Source organism: Zonotrichia albicollis, chromosome 10 (genome assembly GCF_047830755.1).
Source record: "Zonotrichia albicollis isolate bZonAlb1 chromosome 10, bZonAlb1.hap1, whole genome shotgun sequence".
NCBI lineage: Eukaryota > Metazoa > Chordata > Aves > Passeriformes > Passerellidae > Zonotrichia > Zonotrichia albicollis.
Genome location: NC_133828.1, coordinates 29,750,181 through 29,770,045, shown reverse-complemented (window position 1 = coordinate 29,770,045; position 19,865 = coordinate 29,750,181). Strand labels below are relative to the sequence as shown.

At 38.6% G+C, this 19,865-nt stretch overlaps 1 protein-coding gene across 2 annotated transcripts in view; it reads right to left on the bottom strand.

Annotated features, from left to right (window-relative positions):
* IFIH1 (interferon induced with helicase C domain 1) overlaps window positions 1-19,426 on the bottom strand; it is a 28,237-nt gene extending 8,811 nt beyond the window's left edge. For both annotated transcript variants that reach the window (XR_012581992.1, XM_005485256.4), the window contains exons 1-10: window positions 18,736-19,426; window positions 16,806-16,962; window positions 14,903-15,073; window positions 11,007-11,087; window positions 7,367-7,587; window positions 6,408-6,618; window positions 3,172-3,389; window positions 1,580-1,696; window positions 975-1,098; window positions 657-887 (exon numbers count right to left, since the gene is read on the bottom strand). Coding sequence is in view for 1 of the 2 variants with exons in the window: in XM_005485256.4 (XP_005485313.3) it covers window positions 657-887; window positions 975-1,098; window positions 1,580-1,696; window positions 3,172-3,389; window positions 6,408-6,618; window positions 7,367-7,587; window positions 11,007-11,087; window positions 14,903-15,073; window positions 16,806-16,962; window positions 18,736-19,185 (1,981 nt within the window). In the remaining variant the exon portion in view is untranslated. The remainder of the gene's footprint in view (window positions 1-656; window positions 888-974; window positions 1,099-1,579; window positions 1,697-3,171; window positions 3,390-6,407; window positions 6,619-7,366; window positions 7,588-11,006; window positions 11,088-14,902; window positions 15,074-16,805; window positions 16,963-18,735) is intronic.
* Between the last annotated feature and the right edge of the window lie 439 nt (window positions 19,427-19,865).

The window sequence follows — 19,865 nt, the reverse complement described above, 5'->3', positions numbered from 1 at the left end:
TTGTACCACCCAAGAGCCATGGGTGATGGGAGCAAACTTCTCTAGCTCTTTCTGCTTGGAAAGGCAGTAAAGGAAAAAATCTGAGTAAAAAAGATTAATGAATGAAGCCTAGTTCCAAAGTGACTGATCTGAAAAAAAACTGTGGTCTTTGCAGTTTGATCTTTTGTTTAATTCTCTAACTAAATGTTCTTTGCCTGAAACTAACTTAAAGTCAGCACTTTCCTTTCTTAGTACATAGACAAACGAACTTTGGCAGAAAGGGTTGGTTAAGAAATCATAAAGTCATTATTTTGTATTCCATTTGCTCAACCTTTTACGCCCCCAGAGTGTCTACTGAAATACATATTTTATGTATCTGCTAAGAGTGTCCTCAGGGACACTTCACTGGATAAAAGCAGAAAACAGCTTTTACTTACAGGCAGCAAAAACAAAGGTGGCATTGGGTGGGAGGTGAAAAACCATTGTTACTTATTATGACATGATCCCACTATGATGTTTAATGCATTCAAAAGTGTATGAACTGGAATATCAAGGCACTGTGATAATAAACAACACAGCAGTTTCCAGGAGGCAATAACTAATGGGCCCATGGAAACCATGTTAGTGCACAATTATGGATTTCAAATATTAAATATCACAATGTATTTCAAACTCACCATGAAATAAACCTATTAGAAATTCATCTGTTTCATCCTGTTTTGATACTGCGGGTTCATCATCATCATCATCACTCCTTACTGTCTTCTTACTTTTCTCCTCTTTATAGAAGTTATTTAGGTGATTGTAGGCATCCACCATTCGGATGGTGTCATTTATCTGGAGAGCATCATTGTATTTCTTCAAGTGCTCTGCACAGACACGTTCCCTCCGTTTTTCTTCTTTCGCAGCTAGAAGGGAACGAAAATACAAAAAAGGTCTTAATATAGAACGACAGAAAGAAATCCAAAGCTGGTGTATATTTGCGATGCAGTTACCTCTTCTCTCTTCTCTGATCACCCACTGTTCATATGTCTGAGTTCCAAACTCAGACTTCGGATGCAGCTGGCAATAGTTCTGAATTTCTGTCATGATCTCAGTGATTCTCTCTTTAAATGGATCCTAGAAATAAATTGATCAGGAAAAGTAAGTAAGCACACTCTGGCAACAAAAACACTGGCTAGTACCACACTGAGTAATTTTTTTATAACTTAAACCTTAAATTAAAGAAGTAAGGCTTTTTAAGTGCGTTTAGTGATATGGAAATATACAGTTCAGAATATCACAAAAATTGTACTGAGAAACAGCACTTAAAAAAAAAAAAAACAATTGAATATAATATCATCACTTCAATACAAATATTTCAACTTTAGAAGGCCTTTTGACCAGATAACTCAAAATATAACTGACATGAGTAAAAATTTAGAGCTATTTAACTTTACTGTTACTTTTTGAAACAGAGGAAAGTAACAATATTCAAATTAGCACTCTGGATCATCTAAAGTCCATAGAAAAAGAGCATTAGGCAAAAGTTTTTGATACCGTACAAGACATATTTAAAGGAGAATATAACTTTAATACTGATTTTTTGTAAAAAACATACCCTTTTTTTATCATCTGCAATCACAGTCTTCTTAGATGGTTCCTTCACCTGATTCTTTAGCTGGGAGGCATGCTCTTCAACAGTCATAATCCTACATGCATCAAGATTGGCACAGATCTGGGAGAAGACAAAATGTTATTTCTTTAATATTGAATGAAATATTTCACATGAAAACTGAATTAATGCAACAGAGCTTCTTATTTAGATGTTGAGGTTTAGATAACTTGGCTTTCTTCCCACAAAAATTGGATAAAGGCAGTATCAGCACACGAAAGTCCAAGTCTTTGAAAAACATCTGAGATAAACTGCACAAGTTACTTTTTAGGCCAGAAGTGATTCTTGCATACAGGAAAAAAATTGTAGATCAGGATGCAAACCAAGTATTTTGAGAAGGAAAATAGAGCATCGATACTTTGGAAGAATAGATTTTAGAGCACAAAATAAATAAATATAATGGTGAAATAGAAAAAATAGAAGATAAATATTAGAGACTAATTATAGTAGTAAGAGCTGTTATGAGCTAATTTGAGATAACCTTTTCTGGAATAGGAAAACATAGAGAGAATTTCTGTGCTAAGTACACAACTGAACTGGACCTTTTTGCTTTTGACCTCTTCCAAGGATAAAATATGTACATGTCATTAAGTAATAAGGGAAATGATAACATTATTCTGAGCAGAGAAAATGGTAAAGGAAGACTGACAGGGGAACTTTTTAATGTCTTCAGTGGTAATTGTATATTTCAGCTTGCGTATTCAGATTGATCTTCAGATGCAAATCCCAGAATCCTATTACTAGGAATTCAGAGTTGATGAAAAGGAATTTTCTTTTTCTTCTAAGTTTTTGTGTCAAAATTCTGTCTGCTTCAATACAGCATAAAACATTCTTGCAGGCCTCACTAATTCAATATCACATTCTGTTCTGGTACAATTTACCAGTCAGGAGTTTTCACTGCCATACTGGGCTAAATTCTACTTTTCTATTACTAATGCAAAACCATTTAATTTCAAGTAAAATATAGTTTCTTTAAGTATAGAATTTAACAGACTATCTTTAGTCAGGTGTTCATGCAACCTCAATGAGTAACTCCAACTGAATAAAACAGAACACATTTGTATGCTACCTGTATCTCACAAGTGGTTTCTGCTTTGTTTAAGTATTAAACATTGTTTTTCATTTTTTTTGGACTCACAAAAATGCTCATCTTAGTCACTCTAGAAATACAGATATAAAATATGTTGTGTCTCTAGTATTTAGAAATACACAGTAAATTATAAGCCATCAATGGAATAATAGGAATTTCAGTAACCTTAAAACCATACTACATTGTGGATTCCTTGCTTCTGATCTTGGGAATTTTTTTCAAGTGAGGCAACTATTTAACTTCCCTTTTCAGTAACCTTACTCCTCCTGTAACGTAACCTTTATTTGTATATGGATGTCCATTATTTTTTAATGGTTATGAGCTGGACTTCCATGTACACAAGAAAAAAAAATCAGATTGTCTATTTGGAGCCTAAAACTGACTTTTGAAGTTTTACTTGAAGAAGACAATATCCCTTTGATGGTTTGTAAGTGTTAGGGCTATTTACTTTCAGAATATGCTCTTCAGCTTTTGAGTAGGATGTTGCACCTCCTACACCAGGTGAGGCTGTAAGTCCCAGAATCTGAGGCTGTGGGATCAGTGGCTTGTTTTCTTTTGCCAGCTTCCTGTTCTTCATCTTTTCTTTTAAGTAACGTCTCATTATGTTATTGTAGACACCTTCCTTTTGAGTATGATGACACTCATCGATGATGATGAGGGAAAAATCTGGAAAAAAAAAGACTCCTAAAGTGAATAATTCTATTTCATATGCAGAATTTGCATGACTAAATCTTGTAACAAGTAAGGATGGTGTTGAAAAGAACCCATCAGTTTGTCTGAGAACTAATGTACTAGGAAATTGAAGTATTGGAGAAAGGTGTGGATGGATGCTGAATATATTTAATGGACTTTGGAACCTTTGCTACAGTCCTGATGTGCCAAGTAGTTTTACATTTCATGTAATGGAAAAAAGACTTTATGTTTTTGCAAAACCAATCTGATTATATAAAGAATTTCAGAGAAATATTGTTCATATCTTACCAGGGGTAAGAACACTTCATAGTTGAACTCAATACTATCTTTTATGTCCATAACTGTGTCTGACAAACTGCATTTTGTTTGCTTTTGAGAAGATACATAATATGTTAGAAGCCTTTCAGACATTCTTGAAAGGCTTGCTGTGGTCAAAATGTGCTTCATTTTGTAGCAACACAGAGATTTCCTCCCTATTAGTGTCCAGTTAAAAGATTTATATTACTTTATGGATGTGTTACTGGAAAGAACAAACAGATTAGTGGGAGCACTAATGCTCATCTCTCTCTTGTAGCGGAGGAAACTGATGGAAATTCAGACAGGTGTAATGTACTTTTTGGTCACAGTATATTTACATGCAAACAATATATGGTACAACGAAGAAAAATAAAATCATTTTTTGTTTCAAATTTCTCAAAAGATATAGAAAACATATCTTTAATCTTTCTGCACGTGCAGCCAGTGACATATATTTCAAGGTTCTGAGCTGAAAGAATCACGAACATTTTTCTGTTTCTCTAGCAGCAAAACTGGTTTATAGGAGCTCCCAGTCCTTCTGTAGCTGGCCAGTAACTCTCTAGTTTTACATTGTTTCCAACAATTTGAATTCAGTTTGTGGACATGACTGTAAAGAAGATCACTGAAATGATCAGGGTTAAACTCTTCTACATATTTTTTTAATGTGGACAATTTCCATGGTCTTGTTTACACATTGTGTGTAAACGTATTGATGTGCTCAAATTGTTGCACCACTATAAGTCAGTTCACAACAACTGGCAGCAGGAGCTGGAAATTAACAGAGAGCTAAATCAGTCTCAGCTGGTATTGAGGAACCTAAAGAAGGATGGAGACTAAACAAAGGAAGTTATATTGGAAAGGCTACACCAAACACTTCTGCTAGCAAAGCCAATGCTCCATGTCACAGGGGAAAGCTGATTGCCTTCAGAGTGATTCAGGAAGCCAGTATGCACTGAAGTGATGTAGTTTCAAATCTAAATTCTTATTTATTTTCAAGATTTCTACACACTGCAAGATTTCAGAAGCAGTGCTGGCAGTTGCTCAGTTCTTCTGCCAACATGAACTTACTGCCTCTGATTTTGACCATCATCTCCATCATGCATATTCTATAACTACTTGTGTAGAAACTAACCTACCAGAAAGGATGTGTTTCTTCTACTAAGGAAGTGATACACAGCTTTTAGAAAGTCCATACAGTGATTTCAGCCCTAGGTAAAGAGAGTAAACATTTGATAAAATGCAATTAAGAGAGCCCCCATCATTTCACTGAGGCTGGAATTCCATATCATGTGTAATGCAGACCTCTGTGGAAACAGATGAAAAAAGTATGCAGAGAAATCTGAACAAAAACTTGAAACTAATTAGGATGATTTATAAAGGCTGTGAGTTACCCAAGTCACAGCCACAGGAATGGAGCTGGCTGTGCTCATGCTTGCTTGGCTTTGGTCCAGCTGAACCTACGAGCACAGGTGTAATAGAACGGAAAAAAAACCCTGAGGTGTAGGGCAGCCCGAGTTCTGGAAAAAATGTAGCTCCTTATGAAGGAAACTTCACAAAGTGTGAAACCCATTCAACCCACTTCATTACACAATCTGGTTGGGACTCAGCCCAGTTCCAAACAGGCCAGCAGTTCCAGTAGAAATGTTCAGATGACTCCATACAGCATTCCAAAATTATTCAGATGTAGGAAAGTTTATTAACTTAAGATGCAGTGGAAAGAAAATAAGTACAAGAAAATTGCTGGTACTCTGCCTAGGTTAATAACAAGGCATTCTGAAGGAGGGAATGCAATTCTGAGGTAGCAAGTGGTTCTGCAGGAGTTAGTTTGGATCAAGCAGTACCCCACTCAGCACCAGGCACTGACAGACCCCTCAGCTTTCTCTGCTGTCTGTGACATCCAGACCAATACTTTTATCTCAGGGCCATTATTTTGAATATCACAGTACTCCCCTACATTCTTCACCATCTGAAAAGGAGCTGATTGCAGGCAAATAGAGGGAGAAGCTAACATCTCACAGAGGAAGGTCACTGCAGCCTAAGCCTGGAAGCTGACCTCATGGGCTGCTGTAATTGTACCTCTCTGACAGATTTGTGATCTTCCAGATCACCTGCCACTTCAGCATTCTGCGAAAACAATCTTTCCTTCTTTATCTTTTGCTTTCTTCAACTTCCTTCATGTGTTGTAGGAGAATTTTATATCTGCTGAGCTCAGAGAGACACAGTTATAAGCCATCATATTGCTGTATTTTAGCAAAATTACAAGAGTTTAAAGAATATAACTTTTACGACAGATTGGCTTTTATCTTTTGTTCCATTGTACTTCTCAAACTACCAAGTGCATTTGAGTTTTGACAGTTTTTTTTCTCATCCTGTATATGGCTTCTGTCTGACATGATTTAACGCTCTGCCAAGCTTGGAAAGTGGAACCAGTACAACTGCATGTGCACAAAGTTGTGCTTAAGAATTTATTTAGATAAAATAGGAAGCATGACAAGTATTTAGTACAAATAAAGCACAGAGTCTAATTTTGGCCTGCATGCTTGTTAATTGAGATATGATTTTACTACAACTTGTATTTATAAAACAAATAAATTGAAAAACCCTACTGATTGGGGCACATTTTTACTCTGCAACTTTCCAGAATAGAGACATACTTTTATACCCTCTGTAAAAATTTCAGATTAAAATACTTGCCTGATAAGTGGACACTTTCCTCATCTTCCTTGGATGCATTTAACAGTGAATTCTCAAGGATCTGTGCTGTACTGATGATGACATCATTTCTTCTGACAACTTCAGGAAATGAGATTTTCAGCTGAGAATCACCACTTAATCCAATAACCTGATACCAACGCTTCAGGAATGGACTAAACTCTCTTTTTAAATGCTGTTCTACCAATGGAACCTGAGAAAAAGTTTTCAAAGAGTTTAAAACATATTAAACACAGGATTAAAAATACATGGACGTTTGCCACAAATGTTGTTAGATGAACAAAGGAAAATTAGGCAGCAAAAATCCCCAAACCAATTTTCCCCTGCAACATGTCCTGTGGAACCTTTTTGTCCCAAGAACTTTGGCTTAACTGAGCCTTTGAAAAAATGAACAAACCATGCATGCTCTGGCTATTTAACTGAGTTTATAAAGTGCTTTCACATTTATCTTATAAGATAATATGGACATTGTTTATAATTTCAGTAAAATTCTTTAATGTATTTCTCTATTTTGATATTACAATAGAAGATTAATTTATAAATGCTAAATTTAACTGAAAAAAATAAAGCAACTATCAGAAAATCTGACAATATATTACTACTGTAAGACTCATCAGGTGGCCTTCATTAACAAACTGAAACTCAGAATGTGAAAAATATTTTTATTTTTCAAAATTCATTACAAAATGAAATTGTACTTTTCCCAACAATATGGTTATTACAGCACATTTAAATTTGCACTTGCACTGGGGTACACTAACGTAATTTGTGCTTACACAAGGCTAATAGCACAATGGAGATGACAGTCTAGATCTATACGTCTTTAAAACAAAATATACCTGGAGAAGCTGAGAATTGTCTTTATATTCATCTTACAATGTTTGTATTAACAATGCATGATGTTTGAAAAATATTATTCTTTAAAAAATGGACCAACTTACCTTATTAACAAGTACTATGACTTTTCCAGGCTCTGATGCTCTTCTCTTCTTATCCAAGTGATCTTTGGTAATGTAAACAGCCACTCTGGTTTTACCACTGCCTGTAGGGAGACATATGATAATATTCTCCCCATTCAATGCTGGCTTTGCAACTTCCATCTGGTAATCTCTCAGGGTCAGATCTGGCTCAGGTGAGGCTCTCCTCTCCACTTCATCTTCATCTAAGGGTACAATGAAATATAAGTTTCAAACAGGAGGCACAGAACATGTATTAGAGGAGTGAAAAAATGTCAAAGGGAAAATATTAATTTACTCAGAAGCATCTTATGAATAGAAACAGCACATTAGCATAGACAATGTTGCTCTGAGGACCTGTGCCACTCTGGATCAGAACTGCTTCCATCCAGTCAGCACTCAGGGCAGGAGGAATAAACCACAGTACAGTTTCCCCCATCTATGTTGAAATGACTGCTATTAGGTATAAATTCAATTGATACAGTTCAGTAGCACTGGGACCAACAAAGGTTGTATTTGGAGCTGTGGTATTTATAACCTAGCCAAGCTTCTGTGACGTTCTCCTTTATAAATACTGAAATTTATTTGGTTACAAGGGAGTTACCTTTATAAATACTTCCCAGAGAATGAAAAATGGAGCCATAGAAAGAAAAATAGACATGGAACATTTAAAATGATCAAGGGAGTTATAAAGCATAGAGACCAAATAGATAAAAAAATTCAATTGCCCATACAAGATGGAGCTAACTGTAGAATGTGTCACACCTACTCATGGTAGATTGTGTTGCTTCTTAGTCTGACACACACATAATGCAACTGGATGTTCATTAAAAAGCCATTTATATCTGCCACCTAAGGCCAAAGCCTTCCATCTCCTATTGGAAATGCAATTTCTTCTACGGCTTGCAGAAGAAACCAACTATGTTCTAAATGTAAAAGTGAAAAAAAAACCTGTTGAATTATTTTGAGCCTTAAGAAAAGCATATCAAGTCTCTTGAGTTTACATATATTTAGGAAGTCAGAACTTGTATATACATCTCAATATCAGAAAGATTTATTTCAATTGAGTTCTCATGGGGGTTTTTTGCTACAAATAAATTTAGATCACTCTTCAAGTGTTAACTTCCCTCAGTGAAGAAAATGCAAATTCATTCTATTAGATTAAAATTAGGGGAGAAAAACCCTAGTTTTGTTTCCTGATGATATCATTCAGTGCAGAATCATGAGGATTTTATTATCACTGATACATTACACACAAAGTAAGTATATTTTTCTAGTATTTCTTATTCCATTAAATAAAATTAAACTAACAAAAAGTAATGAAGCTTGATAAAACACTGCTGATGGAAACATCTGAATGCCATTCTAAAGTGTTTTTTGCTTGTTTTGCCTTTTAGTGTGAGTGCAGTGCTACCTGGACACAGGGACATTTGCACCAGAGAGTACTTGCTGTTATTTATCTGACTCTACTGCTCTCTTTTGAGGAAGAGCATTTGTTTGCTTTCTGGTTGGCTAAATTCAATAGCTCAATCATATTGAAACTAGCACTTTATCACCCATCTGTTTGGTTAAATTTCAGTTCCTTAACATCCTCAATTAACAGTCCAGGCCTGAAAAATATTTAACTTAGCTCTCTCCTAGCTTCTTCAGCCCTTGTTTAGATAAAGGCTAATACAGGAATCTTTTCACAGATTAAAGAATTAAATCCTTAAAGATTTTTCATCAAGCAGAGTGTAGCATTAGGGAAGTTGTCTGCCTTCATACAAGGCTCATGTGAATTGCTGCTCTGGGCTAAAAGAAACACGGTAATTATTCTATTGTCCTAACTACACAATTCTGTAAAATGTGAAATGAACCTTGCACATAAAAATGCAGCTGAATCCACATGATTCTTTGCATTAAAATCCAAATAATGTCAGTGTGTAATAATGAACTTCTTTGTTAATACAACAGCCTTACTGTAACATTTCAAATTACAAAATCCATTAATAGTGCATCTGCATCTTCTTAGAAATTTTTTCTCATTATTGCTCTCACTGAGTTTACTAGACATGATTAAAAAGCATGGATGTTTTAAAAAACTTTTAAACTACTTGCTTTTAAAAACCACATGAATACAGAACATATAGCAAGTAAACACTGAAAAAATCTGTTCTCCATTCTTCACAAAACTGCAGTGTTTGGGTTTTTTTTCAGGATTACTGGACACAGCAAATGCCTGTTTTGCTTACTGAGAAATACTTCAGCAATCTCAAAGGATGAGGCCATACTCACATACATATGTTCTGCCAAATGTCATGAGCCTGGCTCAGCCTGAGCAACTGATACAGTGTGTCTGTCTGTCCACAGAACAGAGAAGTTCCAGTGCCCAGACATTTCATGTGACAGAGTGAGCAAAAAAATACAATGTGACTGATGAATTTCCTCAGTTGCTAAAGAAGTGCAAAGTAAATTCTCTTGAGTTGGCAACATACAGACTAAAATCTTAGCTGCAGTGTAGCAATTTAGATCTGAGCTATCCTGAATTTTCTGTGTACTTATAAAATATGTGGATTTTAATACTTTAAAGCTTCAAAGTATTTAAAAAGTGTTTATAATGAACACTTTGCAGGTATAAGAAATATAATATTTACAGTGACCTTACTGATGTGATACTAGGTTTATTAGGCCCAGCTGGCTTGAAAGGCATTTGGAATTTTTTCTAGCCCTTGTACAAGACATAGTCCCAGCACAAATGTTATAAAATCTAGATTCCAAAAAGTAGTTCTTGAATTCTGTATAGGCAAACAGGCTCATCACAATAGTGGACACCTCCCAGTTTGCTTTGCCTGAGGTTTGGAAAAAAAAAAAAAGACAAAAAATACTGGGATGTCTTTTACAACAGCAATGTATAGTTTCACTCAGACTTCATACATAGCAAAATAATACCTGTCTGCTAAGTATCATTTAAACACAGTCCAATATCTAGTTTAAAACTGTATTTAGAACATGCACATGTGTTTAAATGTGAGGTTCACAAAGATCCTCAGATAGCAACCCCCACTACTCAGGTTGCTTTTACAAATAGGGCTACTAAAGTACTTGGGCTCAAAGTGGACCTTCATTATTGTTCTGCAGGCACCCAGGAGATGCTTCTGCTCACCTTCATTGCCTCTAAAACATTCCTATTCTCTCTCACCCTATGTGGGGGCCATGCACAATCTAGCTCCTCTCTGAGAGCAAAAGAAACACGTCAGTGTGGCAGCGTTACGAATATCTGTCCAGGTGACTGCACTGGCTGACTTCTAGTCCCTTCAGCCTGTGTGATTTCATCATTCTGCCTCACTGACCAGTTAGTACGATGATGATGTCTAGAGCCCTGTTCAGATGATCTCAGTAAATTGACTGTTTTGGGGCTAGGACTTAGGTCCAGACCATTACCAGACGGTTGGGACCTAAAATGCCTAAAATGGCATCTGTTTTCCAACAAAGTAAATTAATTTGAACAAACTGGCATCTAAATATGGTGAACTAGAGTTTACAGTGAAAGAAAGCCCTTCACTGAGTTTCATTTTAGCCCATTCACAGAATACTTCCCCCAGAGCTTACTCTGCAATTACTAAATAATAACAGAAGGGAAACATACCTGAATCACTGGTTGTGCAGCTCTGTTCCAAGTTCCCATTCAAGTTACTGACACTTCCATCTCCTATGGAGACATCTGACTCTAAATGAAAAACACAAAGAAATGTAGCATAACACATTTGCTGTACAAATATTAATGGCAATTGTGTATTGTTTGCTCTCCCCCTGAGTTGTTAAAGTAGGTTAATGAATGTCAGGTGGGGATGGCTGAGATCTAACTTTCTCTATTTTTGGTAGAGATTAAAAAAATGAACAATATAATTCATTTTCTTATGTAAGAAAATATGGAGTGGAAGATCAATATCCAAAGCATGGCAGAGGTAAGGCACTATGGGTCATGATTTCTTGCCTAAAACCAGGGGTTCCAGGCATCACCACCTGCTTAATCCCCTTTAGTCCTATTTTACTGTATCTTTCCAGAAAGGTGAAAAGCCAAAAGAAAAAAGAGTTGCGGGCAAACGGAACTTTCTCTCTACACCTGCAGCAGAACAAAAACAAAACCAGAATTGCGATTTTTCTTTTTCTAAGTTTCTTGGTATTACATGGAAAGAGCAAAGCGCAGTTCCCGACGAATTGCAAGCAGCGACGGCGCTATCGAATGGCGCGGAGCAGCAGCGGCGGCGCCGCTCGGGGATGGCCGCGCTCCGCTCGCCCTCTGCCGGGCCGGGCCCGCCTCGCACCAGCGCCGCTCGGGAATCCGCGCTTCCCAAAGCTCAGCCCTTCCATGGCATCTGAGGAGAGAGACACCCGGCTCTCCCGGGAAAACCTGCCGCCAACAGCATCACCCTGAGCTGCCAGCTTGCCCTCTGCAGCTGAGCCCACAGCGTCAGATGGAAACAGCCACAATAATAGTGTTGACCAATGTTTTGCTTAATTAGCAAGAGCAATTAACAATGGGCCTGTGTTTCCATCAAGTTATTTCCAGTGAATATCCTATTATGGTCCATAGACACTTTTCATAACTTACTGTCCCCAAAAATATTCATAAGGCAAAATAGATTCTGTGAATGAGAATTTAGCACTGAATGGAATTCAGCACTTATGGAGTCCTAGAAGGGAATGCCTGAAATATACACTATAAAGTCCTGGTGAGTGAGGTGGAAATTGAACCTATTCTGCACTCAGTAAAGTTATGAAGCTATCTTAGCTACCACTAGGAGTCAGGCATTAGTAGTTTTTCTAACAAATGAATGCAATCAACCGAAAGACACAGTTACAAGCCATGTTCAAAGATCTGTGACAAACTAATTAGTAGAATTAGTAAGAACTCCCAGCTATGAAGATGACACTGCTATCTCTTGCTTTCACTTTCCAGAAATTCACATAAAATAGGGAAAAAATAGGACAAAATTAAAATTCTCTGTATCTATTCCATATGGTGTCCCATCTAAAATGAATTTCTAAAAGTCCTGAGAATATGAATCTATAAAGTGTTTTGTACACAATTATCTGAATTACAATGTGCAGCATGCCTTATACAACAATCTTCTCTCAACAGAAAACGTCAGTGATGATGTGAAATGCAAAATACTCATCTTCCAAAAGAAAGGTAAATAGAACAATGTTCTCCTTTTTCAACTGTAGCAACTTACTTGAATTATTTTAAAAGAAAATAAATTTTAAAAAACCCAAAGCAGTAAGCATTTTCAAAAAAAATGAAAATAAAAGAGTTATTATCCTAACAGCTGTCTTTACCACTTCTGCTAATCTTCCCTTAGAGTCCTGCTTGCACATTGTAATGTGGAATTTCACAGGATGATTTCACAGGAAGATTTTCAGTCACTTTACACTGAGTACTAAATAAGTAGAGAGACAATGGAATGGAATGACAAGCAAGCCTTGAAAAAGAGAGCTGCTATTATTTAAATTGGTGTTTATATAGGCAACTGCAGCAACTTAATCCATGTTAACCTAGTGAATTTACTTGATTTTGTGTAATTTTGCGTGTGAAGTTTCTCATCTGCGTTTTTGCATGCTCAATTTTTCTCTAGTTATCTCTTAGGCTCAATGATCTATTTCTACTTGTTTTTATGGCCTTACTGCTCTCATACCTTCTGACTGTCTCTGTTTCATCTACCTAAATAAGAGGGTTAGAGGAAGCTCCAGATACAATGCAAATGGCAGTAATTTCAAATTACCTGAAAAGCTTCTTCTTGAAATATGTCCTTTTCAGGACATAAAGGAATTGTAGGACTGTACCGCAAAACTGAGTACACTTGACAGCATCAAATTACAAACTAGGTGGGTTCCTAGCTCACTTGGAAGTAGAATCTGGGTTCCATTTGTATTTTAATCTTCCTGGTCTAAAATTACTCTCTCATGAAATCATGAGAAAGGATGGTCATAGGAAATGAAAAAAGACTGGAGCACTGTTAAGTCTGAGTGTACAAGTGCATTAATATCAAAGGCTGCTGCACTCGAGGATGCCTGAATGTGAGGCAGTTTCTCTGCAGAAATCTCCAAGCAGCGCTGCCTCATGGCAGCCCTTGTTACCCTGCATCTACACTGCTGCTTTGGTTCATCTCAGAACTGCATGTTTTCAGGTAATCTGTCAATTGTCCCCACTTACACCACTTTGGTTCATAGCACAGAGCTGGTGTAGATCAGAAGGAATGAACTGTCAGCAGAAACCAAATGAGATTTGTTCTAATTACTTGCAGGTGCACAGTCCACATGAGACTGAAGTCAATCTGAACCAAACTGATGGAATACATGTACTCTGTATCCCCTTAGCCATTTCACTGCACAGATCTGCTCAAGTGCCCAGACTGCTAATACCCACTCTATTAATTCCAGTTCTGTGCTGAGAACAGTTTTTTATTCACAATTAGCTTGTGGCACACTAGTTAATAACTGATAGATCTCATTTTCATTCTCAACCCAACTAGTGGCAAGTAGAAGATCAGGCTAACAGCAATGAAAACCTACCCTTAGTAGGCCCAATAAGACCCTTAGCTTTATCCAGAAAGAATAATCCAGTTTCAACTACTCTGAATTATCATTAAATTTTTGGCATCTCTTCTTTATACTGACATATTATGTTCTAACCCAGGAAAACCAAGTTGATAATTTTGCTGTACTTGCTACAAAGCAGTGTGACATCCTGTTAATATCATGCAAAAAGAGAAATAGGCTACTACTGTTGCACATTGAAAGGCTCCAGCTTTTCAGAGACATTTTAAAAAAGTTATCCATGTTTGATAAAAGCAGAGCAGCCTTAGCTGTCCTACTCCTTTGGCTGAGAAAGCCCACTATAATTTCAGGCAGGATTAACCTTAGCTGTAACTATTGTTTGAGCTCCATGAGAACCTGGAACACACACAGTTCCTGAATCATGCAGTGCATGTTTGAATCACTGGTTCACAGCTGTGTTTGGGCATTGTTGCTGTAATTGCTGTCACTCATAATCAACTCCCAAGGCATGTTTTTAAGAGTGGTCTAAATGAACAACAGGCCACACCCATTCCGAAACATTTTTACTAAAAATGTACTTCTGAGTGTGTATGTGACATGAGAAAGGTTGTCTGATATTCTGTAAGTTAAAAAACCTTAAAATGAACAGAAAAAATTACTCGTCAGACAACACTGAAGGACTTCTCAAAACAAAAATGCTTTTCTATACAGCATTTCCAGCCTTCTAGAAAGAAGTACTTAATACAGCTGCAGTTTTAGTGGCATAAAAACATTCCTCTTATCTTAAATTCAGTCAACACTGTACAGAGTTGATAATGTTAACCTAATGTTGTCACTGGATAGTATAGGCCTACTATGGATGGGTGTGAAATAAAATACTAACCTAATAATAGTAATATTTCTATCAAAAGTATTGAAATATATTTCAAAACTACTCATTTATTCACACAGGTACCAGATCATAATACCAGTTAGTGGACAAACCTGACATCACAGAATTCTTTTCTATGGATGTTTCCAACAGACTGTTCTCACTGCTGAAACTGTCATCCACATTTTCTTCCTGTTTCAAATTCTCCTCTGTGACGTATCCTGGTTGGCTTGTAACTTCTGTTTCTTCACTCGTAGTCTGCTCCATCCCATTTTGTTTATTCTCTGTTCCCAGAAAATACAGAGAAATTCTAAGGCAGTTCTACAAAACATTTCATTTCTTTTAGTGTGGAGCCTAGAAAACACAGAACTAACCTGTATTTATCAGGCACACAACAGTATAACATATGGTCTTGGTCTTGACTCAAATGTTATAGTCTGGAATTTTGACCTTCATATAAATATTTGCTAAGAATTTACTAATTTACAATTAGAAACTAAATTTAAAGAGGTTAATAGATTTATTTTTATGAAGTTCTCAATTTCTGTGCTAATAACAACATATCTTACTATAAGAAATCACAGGGGGTCAAGCTGCAATGACAAAATGTAGCAGCAGTGTTCTTCATCCACAATGCCCAATGAAGCTGTTTCTTCTCTAGGACCTTATGTCAGAGCATGCTCCTGCAACCATACATTTTACATTTCTAGACACATACAGGGCTGTGTACATGGAAAATTACTTATCCTCTGGTAAGAGCAACACCATTCATGCTTTACACATCAGTCTGTAGTTTGTTTTGGGGCCTACATCACCCAATATTACAAAGAAATTGTGGAATAAATGTATTCATTCAGTAGTCCATCAAACAACTGAATTAAACTTCAGTCCGCACTATACTAAAAATTCAGAAATGCAAAATGTGAAAAGAATAGAAAAAAAAAAGAATATTAATAATTTATATATTTGTTACTTTGTTTGCTTTAGTGATGGCAAAGTAGTGAAAACAATAATTTAAACCTCACACAGCTGCAACACAGAATGAAAATTAGGATCACAATAGCTGCTGAGCTATTCCCAGCACCTAAGTTCCACTCAAAATGATCTCAGGTTCAGACTTGGCCTGCAGACTGCAACACTCAACCAACCACCTTTGAACTGCATCCTCAAATCTCACAGCTGCCTGTGTGTGTCTGGGAGAACACTGTCTGATTTCTGTCCAAAGCTGGAAGAGACACCCTCACGCGCCTCTTACCTCAGTCTTAATGCTCTGACCCATATGCAGCAACCAAAAGCACAGAGACAGCTCTGCTCCTCAAGTGAGCAGGCTGAAGCTGCTAAATGGGAAATCTGTTAAAGTAATTTAGTCACTAAAATTTTATAAAACATATGGGGACCAAAAATAACGGATAAATTATTTGGGGGCTGCTTTCTTTTTTATATTTAAGAATGGGATAACTTTACAGTATTATAAACATTATACAGGAATGAAAAGGAGTAGCCCCTTTACTAGTTTATTGCATTATTTTTAGGAAATTTTATAATGTTTTGAGACTTTTGAATGTCTTAACGTATGCAAAGTACTTTAAAATGACAAAAATATTTGTAAACTGTTCTGTAAAGAAACCACTTGTACTGAAGAAGAAATTCAGGTAAAGTCTGTTTTGTTTGTTCAAATTAATTTTTAAAGTATGTTTATGAATTATTATAAAAATCACACTGAAAACCAATGGTTTTAAAAGCAAGATTCAGTTTAATTTCAACTAAATCCATACTGTTGTAATTCTCATATTGCTTAATAAGGATTTTCAGTATTTAAAAATCTACCAATTAAACTGTTACATAACTTGATTTTGAAATCACTGGACAAACAAAAGCATCAGTCCCAGTGTCTCATTAAAATAATATGGTAGGAATCCTGCACTGCTTCCTAAGTAACAGTACAAAAAAAAAGAAGAAAAAAAAGAAGAGCTATTAAAAATCCACACATCTGTACCAGTGAAATAAGATGATTACCTCCTGTATTTCCACTTAAATCATCTGCAAGGTCTTCATGTTGGGTTTCACGGAGGGCAACCAAAAAAGAAGAGAACCAGTCTTTCTTCTGGACTATTCTGCTCAGTAGCTCCCTTGCACCATCTCTGTTCCCACGATTGTCAATAACAGTCTGGATCTGGCAAAAATAAAAGACCAGAAACAACCCTCACACAGACTTTGGAAATGGTCTGAGTACGTTCATAAGAATAGTATAGGTGCAAAAAGCATTCCCCTGTATAATTAAAGCATACTGAATAATAAAGATATAAGGTAGACCTGACACTCATCAGATGAGAATTCTTGCCATTTTGTCCAACCTCATGCTCATCCCATCTGGTTTTGGGTAGGATATATGAAACCTACGAGATCTGGAACTTAACTGGAGAGACTGGTAGTACCAGACAATGGTTACAACAGTAACCACTATATAATAGTTATTAGTATTGTGGAATAACAACTAGTGTTTAGAACAGCTTAGGGAATAGGCAATCTTGATTAAGGAGAAATGGTGTCACACAGTTTATCAAAGCTCAGACTTAACCTGTAACATGACCTCATACATAAAATAGAACATTTTCCTTCTTAAACTCTGGCTTCATCATCTCAACTCCCACTTAAAAATACAATAGCTGAGCCTCTAGAAAGAGGCTACTGCCCTCAAAGAAGCTATGGAACTTGTCCCAAGGCTGTCACAAGCAGAATTTGACATGTGGTTGTATGAGGAACAAAACCACAACCCCAAGAGCAAAGCAGCTTGAGACAGGTGATCAGTCTCAAGGGCCATTTCATCAAGGCTCAACAATGACCCATTCTGATATGCAAGGAAATGGGCAGGCATAGAAGTGGGAACACCTGACTGAGATACATGACCAAAAGGAAGTGTGTGGAAAGTGGGAGACATGAGAAAGCCTAAACTCCACTGGGGTTTAAACTGGCAGGATTGTGAAGGGTATTAAATTGTTTGATGGAAATACCAGCAGCAAAAAGGTGACCCAGGGGAACATGAGGACCTATTACCAGGGAACGGAGCCAGTAGCTCCCTAAAAACCTCTTCATCTGCCTACTGTGTTACCACGCTTGGCTCCCTCATAACAAGGGTGCGTCTGATCATTGCTGCCACCTGATGGTCCCAAGACAAAATTATGTATCTCACAGCCATTTAACTGAGATGGAGCATAAAACATCCTCAAAAGTGAATGCAAAGGCTCAGAGTGCAAATGTGACTAAGTTCCACCCTTAGTTTACCAGTTTTCCCCTTATTGCTATGGCAATTATTATTTTAATTTGTTCTAGCACTGTTTCAGGATATAAGTTTTTGGTTTTTTTAGTTTCAAGTAGGTTTCACATTCCAGGCAAGACATTCTTAGCCGAGTGGAATAAACACTGGACAATATTCTCATCAAAGGTTAACACTTCCTAGCTCTTGTCCAACTGGTATTTCTGCTCACGTCATTGTCTAGTGTGATAGTCCTCAGTGAACCTATAGCAAAAAAGGGGACAGAAAATCTTGCTTTATTTTAACTCAGTATTATTTAGGACTTCACAGACCATCACTACTTCCTGGTATGATTCAAGGGCCAAAAGACAACGATCTTCTGAGCCTAAGGTCTGTGGCAAAATGATAAGTAAAGTAAAGTCTGACATATTTCTTCACTTAGACACTGTCTTGGTCCAGCCCTCTGTTCCTGGCATTTTTCTTTGCCAGGCTCTTAGCTGGCATGCCACCTGCTGGCCCACTGTCAACAATCTTCACCGGCTTACCTGGACTCATTATCTATTTTCCCCCAAGTCTGGGAACTCCCCTTTTATTTTTTGCATTTACTCTGCCATTTGTAGCTGTGGCTTCCTACCTGCCCCACAGCCCCTGTGGCTGGCCAGTGTCTGTGGCACTGCCTGCGCCCGTACTCACCCGCTCCACGTCCTCCTCCTGGAAGATCTCCATCTGCAGGCACTTCTCGGCCACCGGCCCGGCGCGCATCCTGTCCACCAGCGTGCCGTGCAGCAGCTGCACCAGGTGCACGCAGAGGTCGTGCTCGGCCTCCTCTGCCGGCGAGGGCAGCTGGCTCAGGCTGGGGTTGGCGTAGCAGGCGGCCAGGCTGCAGCCGCCGTACTCCAGCGCCTGCAGGAACTCGCGGATCGGGCCGCGGCCGCGGGGCCCCCGCTCCACGGCCTGCAGCAGCTCCTCGGCGCCCGCCGCAGCGCCCCGCTGCTCGGCGGCCGCACGGACCCTGTCCCGGTCCTCGGCGCTCAGCGAGGGCAGCCGGTCCAGCACGGGCTGCACCTGGATGAACTGCTTCAGCCGCGGCCTGAAGCAGGAGATCATGTAGAGGAACAGCTCGTCCCGGGTGCCCTCTGCCATGGCGGCGCCCGCCGCTGGTGGGGCTGCGCCTGGGCCCGGCGAGCAGCGCGGCCGCGGCCCCTCCGCGAACCCTCCGCTGGCACTGCCCGGCCCGGCCTGCCCAGCACCGGCGCCGCTTTCGGTTTCGCTGGGGAGGGCGGTGCGTGAGGGCTCGGCTCGCCGGGACCGGGCTGGCGGGGCCGGGCAGCTCCGCGCCGGGCACTGCTCAGTGCCACTCCTCAGTGTTGAAAACGAAACCTTTTGCCAGTAACGAAACCTTTGCCAGAACCGTGGGCTGAAAAACACAGTCATAAACGGAAACATCTCTTTCACTTTCCACTCATGAGGGCTCACTTCCCGGGCTGCTCACAGCGTGTCAGGGTTTTGGGCGCTGGCTGCTGCCCCAGCACGCAGTGGCAGCAATGTGAGGTGCTTGGTTGGTGTCTGAAGCCATGGAAGACCTCTCCCTGAGATGAGGTTTCACCCATGTCGTACATGGCACTGAGCTTCAGAAGCAATCTTGGTTTCCATGGTGGGGGTTTGAGGAACCTCAGTGTGATTCTGGGGTAAAGCAAAATGATAAACAGAGAGTGTCTGGATTACTGTGTTCAGTTTTGGTCCGAGGCAGTTCAAGAGACTGAAACATTGTAAGTTCCAGAGGCCAACAGGATTGGACAGCCTGCCATACATTTGAAAGAAAT